General features: G+C 40.6%; 2 protein-coding genes across 9 annotated transcripts in view; one reads left to right on the top strand and one right to left on the bottom strand.

Annotated features, from left to right (window-relative positions):
* The window catches only part of ARHGAP10 (Rho GTPase activating protein 10), a 154,080-nt gene extending 143,989 nt beyond the window's left edge, over positions 1–10,091 (top strand). For both annotated transcript variants that reach the window (XM_051790926.1, XM_051790925.1), the window contains one exon: positions 2,495–10,091. In XM_051790926.1, the coding sequence (XP_051646886.1) occupies positions 2,495–2,583 (89 nt within the window). In that variant the 3' untranslated portion in view covers positions 2,584–10,091. The remainder of the gene's footprint in view (positions 1–2,494) is intronic.
* Positions 7,825–12,499, bottom strand: part of NR3C2 (nuclear receptor subfamily 3 group C member 2) — a 205,641-nt gene continuing 200,966 nt past the window's right edge. For 6 of the 7 annotated variants that reach the window (XM_051790912.1, XM_051790914.1, XM_051790911.1 and 3 more), the window contains one exon: positions 7,825–11,584. In XM_051790912.1, the coding sequence (XP_051646872.1) occupies positions 11,429–11,584 (156 nt within the window). In that variant the 3' untranslated portion in view covers positions 7,825–11,428. The remainder of the gene's footprint in view (positions 11,585–12,499) is intronic. The other variant, XM_051790913.1, reaches the window with a different exon arrangement.

Genomic DNA, 12,499 nt, shown 5'->3' with positions numbered 1-12,499 from the left:
TGGCACTTTTTCACGTGGCACTTTTTCACGTGGCACTTTTTCACGTGGCACTTTTTCACGTGGCACTTTTTCACGTGGCACTTTTTCACGTGGCACTTTTTCACGTGGCACTTTTTCACGTGGCACTTTTTCACGTGGCACTTTTTCACGTGACACTTTTTCACGTGGCACTTTTTGACAGCAGTTAGCGCAGGAAGGGCAAGCAGGCGGGGCACAGCCACCTCCCAGCTCTCTCAGGTGATCTTTTTTTTTTTTTCCTCCCCACAACTCAACGAAAGCCAGCAATGGTTTCCAAAAAAGCAAAAGTCATTGGTGCTGCTGTTATCACAAGGGGTGTGTTCACACAGACGGAACACCCCAAGAAGGACACCAAGACGGCCGCAGCTGTTCAGGTCTCTGGCTGCACAGAGTGTTTGAGCCTGGCGTTAGTACCAGGGGACAGTGTGAGTGGGGTCTGTGTACGATGCGAGCAGGTGAATGATTTGCTGTGCCTGGTGGCAGAGCTCAAGGAAGAGGTAGAGAGGCTAAGAAGCATTAGGGAAAGTGAAAGGGAAATGGACTGGTGGAGTCACACCCTTTCACCCCCAAAAGAAGTTCAGCAGGAGACGGTGAAGCCCTGCCCCTCCTGCCATCAGGTAGGTGGAGCAAACCAAGTAGACTGGGGGAGTGGAAACAGGAATGGTGCTGCATCCAGTTGGGATCCAGTCACTAGTGGTGGCCCCCAGGGATCAGTGTTGGGCCCAGTTCTGTTTAATATCTTTATCAATGATTTAGATGAGGGGATTGAGTCCACCATAAGCAAATTTGCAGATGACATCAAGTTGGGAGGGAGTGTCAATCAGCTGGAAGGCAGGAGGGCTCTGGAGGGACCTGAACAGGCTGGAGAGATGGTCTGATTCCAATGGGATGAGGTACAACAAGGCCAAGTGCCAGGTCCTGCACTTTGGCCACAACAACCCCCTGCAGTGCTACAGGCTGGGAACAGAGTGGCTGGAGAGCAGCCAGGAAGAAAGGGACCTGGAATTTGGTTTGACAGGAAGCTGAACATGAGCCAGCAGTGTGCCCAGGTGGCCAAGAAGGCCAATGGCATCCTGGCCTGGATCAGGAACAGTGTGGCAGCAGGACCAGGGAAGTGATTCTTCCCCTGGACTCAGTGCTGGTGAGGCCACACCTGGAGTGCTGTGTCCAGTTCTGGGCCCCTCAGTTCAGGAAGGACATTGAGGTGCTGGAGCAGGTCCAGAGAAGAGCAACAAGGCTGGGGAAGGGACTGGAGCACAAGTCCTATGAGGAGAGGCTGAGGGAGCTGGGGCTGTTCAGCCTGGAGAAGAGGAGGCTCAGGGGAGACCTCATCACTCTCTGCAATTCCCTGAAAGGAGGTTGTAGCCAGGTGGGGGTTGGTCTCTTCTCCCAGGCAGCTCTCAGTAAGACAAGAAGGCATGGTCTTAAGCTGTGCCAGGGGAGGTTTAGGTTAGTTATTAGGAAGAAATTCTTTACAGAGAGGATAATCAGGCATTGGAATGGGCTGCCCAGGGAAGTGGTGGATTCTTTGTCCCTGGAGGTTTTTAAGATGACACTGGATGTGGCACTTATTGCCATGGTCTAGCAACCATGGCAGTGTTGGATCAAGGGTTGGACTTGATGATCTCAGAGGCCCCTTCCAACCCAGCTGATTCTATGATTCTATGAAAAAATATATAGGAAGTCAGATTTCATTAGCTGTGCTCACAGAGTAACTTGTGGGGCATTGAGAGTCCAAGCTGATATTTCTTATTTTAGATTAATGGATACTCTTGCATAAAATTTTGGATCAGCAACACTGATGGCAAACCCTTAGGATGGCACAAGGAACAAGGAACTCTTCAAGCTTTTTCTTAGTTGGTTGTTTGTTTTTTTTTAATTGCACTGTGTATTTGAATTTCAGAGAGAGGATTTAACCAGAAGAATGATTCAGATTTTGTCCACTGGTCACTTCCAATAGCAGCTCTATTCTGAAGAGATGATACTTGGAGCAAAATCTGGCTCATTTCTATTTCCCCTATAATCCTTTTCATGCTTACTTTTCATGCCAAGTAAGGCCCTATGCCATTCTTCTCTGGCTCTGAGATTCCAGATTCACCCCTGCTGCTCAAGACAGGTCTTTGTCATGCTTTGCCCCACCTACTGAAATTGTTTTCCACTGTTTTTATATGAATCCTGACTTTTCCCTGAAGGCACAGATTTTCTTTTTATAAATCTGTCCTAAGCTCCATTAACCATTTCCTTAAGAAAGTCTCCTGCACCTAAAAGCTATTTCACCATGCACACTGTGCAGAATATTATGAAGTATTTAAGTCAATAATCATCTTTATCTTTCCTTGCCAGATTCTTTAACTGGCCATTGCAGATGATGGGTTGTTTTTATAGATACTTTGCCTGGTGTCACAGAGCTAAAACTAAAAAGTACTAATTCCAATATAAAAAGATGCAGTAATTTTTTTTTCTTTTTCTTTTGCAGTGCAATTTTCCAGAGAACCAGGATGGCTAGAAGGCACGTTAAATGGCAAGAGAGGACTTATTCCACAAAATTATGTTCAGTTTTTATAGCTTTGTGCATTGAACGCCAAGAAGGTGTACATGGTATCCATGGATTTTTGTTCTAGTCACTTGTCTCTACTTTTGTGACTGCTTTTAATCAATGAAGAGCTGGACTATGGATTGAAGATCCTAATCTGTATAAAGATATTGTGTTGCCAAATATGAATTACAAAAAAAAAAAAAAAAGATTCTTTGAGGGTTGGAATGAGTGGGGGGGACAAGTAAGGGGGATGGAGGAATAGATTAATTTTTTAATAGGGTGCTTTTTTTCAATTGTAAAGAACAGTAGTGGTATATTTGTTTGCAAAATAATTAGCATTTTAAGTCAAGTATTTGGTTGATCTGTGACTCAACTTAGTGTCCTGGAGATTATGCTTCAATAACCAGCCTTTTTAAAAGAATGTGAAGATGGTGAGGCACTGGCACAGGTTGCCCAGAGAAGCTGTGGATGCCCCATCCCTGACAGTGTTCAAGACCAGGTTGGATGGGGCTCTCAGCAACCTGGTCTGGTGGAAAGTGTCCCTGCTCATGGCAGGTGGGTTGGATTTAGATGATCTCTAAGGTCACTTCCAACCCAATCCATTCTATGATTCTATGATAATTTGGGTTTGGAAGATACTGCTGGATAAAAAAGGCTATCATGCTGACAGTTAAATTATATTTCAAAGTGGAATAGCCAGTACGGAACAGACATTTGTAAGTAAAATAATAGTTACTAAGACATGACATTTTTCAAATGTCTTCAAAGAGCACATTCGTTTATGTTGTGTGTATGATTTCATTTATTTTATAAAGATAAGACACATGAACTTTTATTACAGGCTCCTATATGTCATGGTTTCTTCGCTACTCAAAAATATCACTGTAAATGAAATAAAACGTTATTTGCTATTTGACTTGTCATTCCTATGTTGCAGAATATTTTGCTCTGCTTCTGAAAGTTGTGACATGCAATAATTATTGGCAGCTGTTTGCAGTCAATCTTAAGCAGGCTCCAAAATGAATGGGGACCTTTCCTCACTTAAAATAGGTAACTCTGCAAGCTCAAGCCAAAAGGAAAAGAGAATCTCTGGCTTTTGCATCCTGGAGGCATCTTGTATTTTATCTGTTGTCTGTCTGTCTAGCTGGTCACTGACCTTGCCTTTCTTCCTTCCCTGTTCTTGTCAACTGTAAGGTCTTATGGATGCACCAAGGTATTGGAATCCTCAATAGCTGCCTCAAAATTTGTAGAATTATTTGAGTAGTGAGAGTGTTATCTGTGGTCATAGAAAAAGCTTCCAGAAATCTTGTGGTCTATAAATACGTAGCTTGTGTTTTAAAAAAAAAACAAACATTACATGCAATTTATCACTAATCTTTGTATTTTTCTCTCCTTTAAGGAAGACCCTCTGGGAGGCAGTGGAGAGGATGCAGGAAAATATGACAGGATGACATACAATACAGGCTCACTTCTTTGTTAAATTGGACTCTGTGAATTTTGAGTAATTTACTTAGCTTGCAAGTTTTTCTAACAAATGGGATTAGTAAACCAGTTAATGGTTAATGCTGCTTTAAGGTTGGAATGGCTTTCCCCCCCCCCAAAGATTTAACTCCACAGTATTATTTTGTTCCTTTGCCCAGACTGCACAGACCATTGGAGTGTACACAAATCATCTCCAGATGGAGCAATGGTGGGCCAAGTCAGTACAGCTCTCCAGCACTAACCCTCATTGCTTGGAGGAATTTCATTTGGTGTATTCTCCTGGTATTGAGCAGTGACTCTCTGCCATACAGCTTTTAGGCAGTTCTTGTCTTGGCATAGTGGCTAAGTGACCCAAGCACTGGAGATGACTTTTGGACTTTTGTGAAGGAGACAAAGTTCCTTAATTTGCTCCTTCGCTCAGTGTTAAGGAAATAGTTGTACCAATACCTAGGGCACCAGATTGAAGGTTTCCTTGCTCATATTTGTTCATGTGGCAAAGCACTGTTCTACTGTTCTGGCTGGGTATCATGTTGTTGCCTGCAGATTTATCATGTTGTTGCCTGCAGATTTATCAACTCATTTGTGGTCTTGGAGTCATTCAGGAAGCAGGATGGTTTTTGTGTGCCAAACTCAGTTTTCATGGCTACCAGTTGGTGGAAAATGCTGGAAGAAGAGGGGGAATGTAAACCTTTGGTATTGGCCTCACAGGTGTGGCAACGAGGTATGCTGGCTTGTCAGATAGTGAAGCTCTGATAACTTGAAGCTGACAAGCTTTGGAAGGTGCTTCCATTAGTTTTGTTGTTGTTTTAAACCTGCAGTGCATGTTTGATCTTGTTCTGGCTTCTGTCTTCCAAAGTTCTCAATATTTCTCAGCTCTAGCTCTGTGTTTGGGTTGTTTGTTTTTTTTTTTTTTTCCTTTTAACTGAAGCGGTTTAAAAAGGTAGATATATAGACAAGGAATAAAAGACTTAGTGCCTATTCCATCCAGTCCTGTGACCCTGTTTTGCCTTTAGGTGAGATGTTTTGAGACTCCTGTTGCTCCTGGGGCCATGTAGAGCCCAAAGAAGGAGAAAACTTTTCTACTGAGAAATGATACAGCTGAGCAGAGGTAATACTAACCCAAACTTTCTCACGTCCTAAACATTGTCTGAAGGCAGTGGTGTGAGCTGAGCCAGATCAGATCTGGCTTTCAGGCTAACCACACTGCCTGTTAGGAATATAGTTGTGGGAACTGCTACCCACCATGTGGGTTTCCACATCAGCCCAGCTATACTAAGGCTGAGTACAGACTTGTCCAGCTGAGCAGCCCATTCTTCACCCTCACTGCTGAACTGCACTGCCAACAATGCCTCGTACTGACTGCTTGGAAGTAGAGATTCAAAGATGCTAAAAATGAAAAAACCATATTAAGAAAGTCAGGCCCCTTTCCCATCCTTTGAGATTGCTTGCTTTCCTGAAGCTGGCCTTAGGACATGCCTCTTGTCTGTCTTTTCCGTGGCTTGGTAGACTTGGGAGGAGCAGAGTAACATGCTGTTAACTTGGGGCAGGAAGCACAGGGAGTCCATTGTGGAGGAAGCTGGTTGACGATTTCTTCTCTTTTGGCCCAGCAGCAGGAGTGGTCGTTTCCGTGGGTCTGGCCTAACTCCATCCTCTCACAGCTCTCCTGTCACAGCTGTGGGTACTGGTTCAGCTTAATCCTCAGGTTGGGTTCCCCCTCCCTTCCTCTGTGCTGGTTACTGTGCACAGGGGCATGGACTTGTCAGTTTGCAAAAGCCAAGACTGCTTGGTAGTGAACACAGGACATGGGCTGGAAATTACAGAGTGTGAATTAGGGAATAAAACCCCCACCACCACCCAAACCCAAGAAAACAAATGTGCTTTTTATGCAAAATGACGCTGGCCTTGCCATCACTATGGGGCCCGAGACTGAATCCCCCAGCCTGGGGATTAAGGTCGAATGTGTTTGCTGAATAATTAATGGAAAAGCTGAGACTCCTGACTAGCTGGGATCAGCAGAAATTTATAGTCTGTGTTAGTCACTGGACAGTGCTCAGCCCTGCGCCTTGGCCAGGCAGCATTTTCACTCTGCTGGGTGAAAAGCCCCGGGGTTTTCAGGCTGCTGAATGTTGTTAAGCGCTGTCCCAGCTGATCTTCGTGGCAGGTTTCCTTCTGATGCTGTCTTTCATCAGAAATGAAAGAAAAAAAATCTCATTAGCTGATTTATCTGCTCTGTAATGAAAATAAGTGTTCCAGCTATACTGCTTGCAGCTTTTGCTAGCTGAGCCTCTGTAATTGTGTCACAGAAGACACTTGGGCAGAAACTTGCCTTCCTCAATGCTTGGTTCCTTGTTCTCTTAACCCATTTCACAATTCTTACCTGGTTTGCAATTTTAAGAGAGAAATTGCTGACAGAGGGCTTATGACAGAGGGCTTTAGCACTGGAAATGCACCAGTGCTAAACTGGGTTTCACTGAAAGTCTTCACTGGAGCGTCACCTTTTAAACTGAATGTGCCTTGGACATTGTTTTCTACATCAGAGTCCAACTGTGCCCTCATCTGTCCTTGCAGTAGCCACAGGTAAGCTCCAGAAACTTCATCCTATCAACATCTACAATTAAAGTAAGAGCACCTTAAAAACCTTACGACATGGCACATTTTACCTAGGAAAATCTATGACATGAAAGGGCATTTTTTCCACTCCTTTCTACCTTAGTAATATTGTACTCATCATAAACTCCCAGTCTCTGAAGACACCTGAAAGAAAGCAGTTACCCAGCTTGAGGTCAGATTACAAGTTTGGTTATGTTTTTAAGTAGAGATAGCATCGTCTTATTTCTAGAACAGCATATGACAGATACATCTGCTTGTAAACATATGGGAAATTTTTCTTAACTCTGCTGATCCTCTACTATTCTTTCCTTCTGACAATTCAGCAAACAGAAAGCAGGTGCAAGGATTTTTCGGCAATAAAAAGTTTATGTAATTCGTTATTAAAAGAACAAAATGCAATTTAATGGTGGTCTTACAGCGCAGACCTGGCTTTGCGCAGAACTTGGTGTTGAATTTTTGAGATAGGCAGTGCAGAGAACAAACCAGGATAGCAGGAGTTTTATTTCCCCTTCTGTCTTACTATAATTACAACTAGAAAAGGTCTGACCCTCAGAAGGCAGCTTGATTAGTCACTAGGGAGACCTTGCATATATAAAATAGGGAATACCTCTTTCCAGGAGAGAGATTCTAACTTTGGACAAGGGGTACAGCAGCCCATAGGTTAAGGGGAACTGGAAGCCAGACTGGTCTGGCTGCTGAAGGTTGCTGGGTTTGTTTGTTTTAGTGGGATGTAGCTTGTGCCCATAACAGTGCCAGCACGTCATTTGTCAAGCACAGTTACCCAGGTGAAGTGAACCACATTCCTCACCCTTGGGCATTCCTTTTTCCACAGTGTGAGTAGCCGCTCCCTGGCTGAAGCCCTTGGACGTGCTGCATCATCCAAAGTAATAGAGCTTGAGGAAACTAAGACACTATATGTATGAAGAAAGATGTTACATTGCATTTTAGGTTGCTTTATGTTGAAGAGTTCAAGGCTGGGTTGGATGGGGCTCTGAGCAACCTGGTCCAGTGGAAGGTGTCCCTGCCCATGGCTGGCGGAGTTGGAACTAGATGGTTTTTTAAGGTCCCTTCCAACCCAAACCATTCCATGGTTCTGTATTGTTTCTAGATGAGCAGAAGCTTGTCTCTAAGGATAGCAATGCACCAGCACCTATCTGAGATTAAAATGCAAGAAATACTTGCAATCAAACCAGTTTAATTCATGTATATTTGTACAATTTGTATAAAAAAAAGAAAAATAGGTACTTGCAGACATTAACATAAAGACCAAACAATATTTTCTATTTATTTAAAAAGCTTTAAACATACAGAAGCAAACCCCTAATTATAAATGCATCATTATGCATAGATTTTACTGTTTACACCATACTGCTGGCTGCTTTTATTTTTCATCCAGGAATCTATTTAAACTCCAAGAATTCTTAAACATTCCTCTGAGCTTCCTGGCCTCAGAACTGCTGTCTGTCTTATCAAGTCATTGACCTCCAGCTGAAAACATTGCTCTAAAAAAAGTCAAATCTTTAATAAACAATTAAAAGTGCATTAACTGTAGAATTGTTTAATTTCATAAATGTTTAAACAAGTCAGTGAAAAACACCACCCTGTGAATTAGCTTTTTGCATTATTGATTGTAAAGTATCTTTTTAATAAGATTTTGATATTGCAAACTTTAGTCTTTTCTATTTTACTCTGTGCAACTGCTCAAGTTGCACGATGTGTAGTATTCCTGAAATACCCACTGCAGTACATTAACACTATTTTACATTTCAACTGTGTATACAATGCTCTTGCTGCATATCCCTGTTCCTTCTGACAACAAAATAATTTAGCTCAATGAACAGAAGCCCACCTCTAAAAGCTGTTATAGTTTGTCTTGTATTTTGCAGGAGACAAATGCCTATTTCATTCTAAACAAATTCAAAAGAACGTAACTAACTTCCCGGTAGCTAAAAACTAGGGTTGGTTTTTGTTTTTGTTTTTGTTTTTTTTTTTCCTGTACACAGGTTTAGATAAAAAAAGTGATGGCTATTCTGCTTAAGTGTCCTTGATGAGAGAATACTGCCTCTTACAACATCTATATCCAATTGTATCTATTACTTCAATGATCTCTAGCAAAAAATAATAATCAATGAATGGTTTCATAAACAACAGGTGATTAAAGTAAAGGATTTATTATAATCTGCTTACAGTTGTTTGCAAAGACAGACATACGTTTTTGCATAAAGATATAAATTGCTTTTTAAAACTAATTTAGTGTGTTTAATTATATGAAGTTTCTGTGAATTATGAATTGTACCAAACCAAGATTAAAAGTAATAAGGTACAAAAATAGGAGAAAACAGACAACAATTTGGACTGGGACAGGCATTTAACAGTGAAGTGTAGAATATGGCTTTGCTATTTTAGTCAAGCAAAGTTACTCTGAGACAGAAAAGGAGGCAGTAACTTTGTTAATATAAAAAGCTGCTGCAGACTGTATTCACCCAGAACCTGGCTTTGAAATTTTCTATTTTAGACTTTTTAAAAAAAAGTAAATTAAAAGATGGATGTATGACTGTGTCTTTACTGTAAACAACCAGTCTGCATGCTGTATATCTCACGTTGGAAGTTTGGCTTTCATATTGCTGTGCAGGTCAGTATTTAAAGATCTGCCTATGAATTAGACTTCCAAAATGCAAATAATATATGTATGTATATATTTATATATAAAAAACCTCTCTGAATACAGTCTTTACAGATTACCCATTGCATAAGGCAGGTGTCATTTAAAAAGACAAGTAGCGCTGACTGTCTTCAGTGCACCGAAGTGCACCTCAAAATTTGGGTTCAGAAAGGGTGTAGAATTCTTAATTTGACCACCATTTACAAGAAATGCTACATTCCGACCGGCCAAGGGACACACTAGGGCTCAAAAATATCAGTGGCACCCAGAGAGAACACTACAGATTAGGACTCTGAAAAACTATTCTATTTAAACATGAGCATATGGTAGCAACAGTTGTGCCTCAGAAAAGTTCACCTGTCCTCTATTCTACTCCAAAATTTTGTATTCGCTTATAAATTGTGACATAGTGAAAATCACCTCAAAAATTCTTTTCTTTGCAGTCTTATTCTAGAGAAAACAGTTTTGAGACAAAATCAGACCAACTGAGTTGAACTTGTAGTGTGAACATTTGTCTTCTCAGATGTATTCTGGTTATTACAAAAGTGCTTAGAAAAGTACATGCTTTTTAGTTTGTCACTAAAAATTCTACTCAGCTAATCTGCCCATATCAATACCTTACCATCCCTCTCACCAGTACAAACGTCTTCGGCATACTTACTGTAATGATCTGCATGTTCCCTTCATCACAATCAGAAATCGCCCTCCCCTCTCTGAAATAATAATCTGACCTTTTAAGATGTTTCATATATCCAGTATTCAAAGGAAAAAAAAAAAAAACAATCAATCTGGGAAACCTTAGTTAAAAAAAGAAAAATCATTCAACACGTTGCTCACCCCCATTCCCCTGAGAGAGAAAGGGAATAGAGGGCAAGAACTCACTAGGTCATTAGGCTGGCAAAAGCTTTGGAGAGAGACCGTAATTTGTCTTGTTAAATGAAACCTCCGTAAAGTGGCAAACACAACATAGTGTAGTTTCCTACGGATTTCTAAGATGTGCTCAAGTCACATACGCTTTGCAAGAGAGACAAAAAGGGAGAAAAAATATAGAGGAAAATAGAAAGGCTTAAAACACAACTGAAAAGGTTAAGCGTGGTTATTTACAACAGATACTGTAGGATGGTAAATTAGATATGATGCTAAAAAAGGCACAGCTTTCCCTTTCTTAAATACACTGTAAACGGTTCATTATGCATGCAGAACATTTCACTTTACAAAAAAATTACCTTGTTTGTTTAGACAAAGATAGTACTTAAATAGTCTCCAGCAAAATAGAGTTCTTTCAAAAATACTTTCCCGTTCATCCTATTAACCATTAAAGATTTTTTGTCTCATTTACAAAAGTTCCTTACACCTTATTTCAGGTCCTTCACAATTTATACATACAGCAATGTACAGTACAGCAAAAGACTGCAAAAAATTATTTGTAAAGCCAGCACAATAGATACTATAAATCGATACCAGGGCATTTGTTTTTCACATCTTATCCTTTTTAATTAAATAGTAAATGGACACTTAACACAGTGTATATCATCTATGGTGGGATAACATGGGATAACAAATGCCACAGGTGGGGATAACAGAGTATTCCACACCAAATGTTCTGTTATTACTTTACACGTTAGGGTTTGTGTGTGTGTATATATGTGTATATATATAGTTTTTGTTTGTTTTTTTTTTACAAGAAAAGAATATTAATGCCCCATATTGACTTTACGTTTTATGTGCAAACCAAGGGTAACTTTAAAAAGTTCTCATTAGTTCTCGAACCCTTTTAAAACAAGCAAACAATACCAGAAACTACATGGCATATTTAAAACTCCATCTGTTAAAATATCAAAATCAAAGAGTTATTGACTAGATATGGCTTTTCATCCAGAGGAACAGGAACATTTTCTAAGTGTTTTAGGGTTATGGGGTAGTTTCCAAACATCTAGGTCTTGCCAAATCCAAGTCAACTGCTTTCCATTCCCCAAACCCTTCTTATGATTTTAGACTATTCAGAGACTGCTGAACGAGTGTAAATAGCATGTTTAAAATATGGTTTCTTGGGTCCTTCATGGGTGTGGAATAACACAGGGAAACTTAAGGCAAAGTTCTTCCATTTAAGACATTTTCTATCACTTCCTGTGAAAGTACAGGGGCTTGGCATTCCCAGATTCCACCTTTGGTAGCTGGTCACTGATGATTTCCACCAGCATGGCTGGAAACTCTACTTTCAGTGCCTGAGACTCTCGGAAGGTGTAGAAGCAGAATTCCAATAAGTCACTAACAAGCTGAAATACAGAAAGAAACACTTTTTAGGAAAAACACACAGATTTTTGCATGCAAACAACAGCTTATTGATAATTGATTCAAGACATGGCATCTGACTTGGCAGTCCATTTATAGGGTTATAAAGCAAACAAAAGAACTCCAGTGCCAAAGGGCTATTTAACTCATTAAAAATCAGTGAACTAGGGAAAACCAAGATACCACAGATTTGATTTTTCAGCCTAACTGCACTTTTCATTTCACTAATAGCAACTGGCCACCATGAAAACTTTAGGTACTCACTCTCTATGAAAATAAAGCCTTCTGCCCAGAGGGAAAAGATCAGCAATAAACTGTTGTATCTCTAGATTTCAGGGGGACACACATTCATTAAATCAGATTATTTGCTTAACTTCAGTGCATTCTCCAGGGCCTGCAACCTACAACTGCCAGAGCAGCTGATGTTTTCAGCTCAACAACACTAATGCTGTGTCACATGGTGGCATTTCAGGTTTTACACCATCACAGTGTACACGTTTTTTTTGTGGCTGTGATCTAAATGCACCTCCTAAAGCCTTCCAGTACTTTGGACTCTTTGCAGTCTTTCTGTGTTGTGTTGTGTTTTTAAGAAAAACACAACACGTCAGTCATGAGGCAGAGGCACGTCAGCTTCTGAGGTACCCGTGAATGAGGTGCGTCCAGATTTCAGTGTATGAACTTCCACTGCAGTTCAGCAAATCACTGTGTTGTGTGATTAAAGAAAAGCTAAGAGTGTCTGCTGTTTAAAAATTCAAAAGTTAAGCACAGCTTAATTTTGGTGGCCTATGCCCTTGCAAAGACTTAAACCACTTCTGCTGGTGTAATTTATCAAACACAGGTTTGTCGTTTCAGTTCTTAACATGTGGATTTGCACTCTGCTGTAAAGCCCCTATTAAAGA

The sequence above is a fragment of the Manacus candei genome, unplaced genomic scaffold, assembly GCF_025592945.1.
Source record: "Manacus candei isolate 608988 ecotype Guabito, Panama unplaced genomic scaffold, ASM2559294v1 h1tg000028l, whole genome shotgun sequence".
Lineage (NCBI taxonomy): Eukaryota > Metazoa > Chordata > Aves > Passeriformes > Pipridae > Manacus > Manacus candei.
Note: the sequence above shows the minus strand (reverse complement) of the source record. Positions and strands in the feature narration are given on the sequence as shown.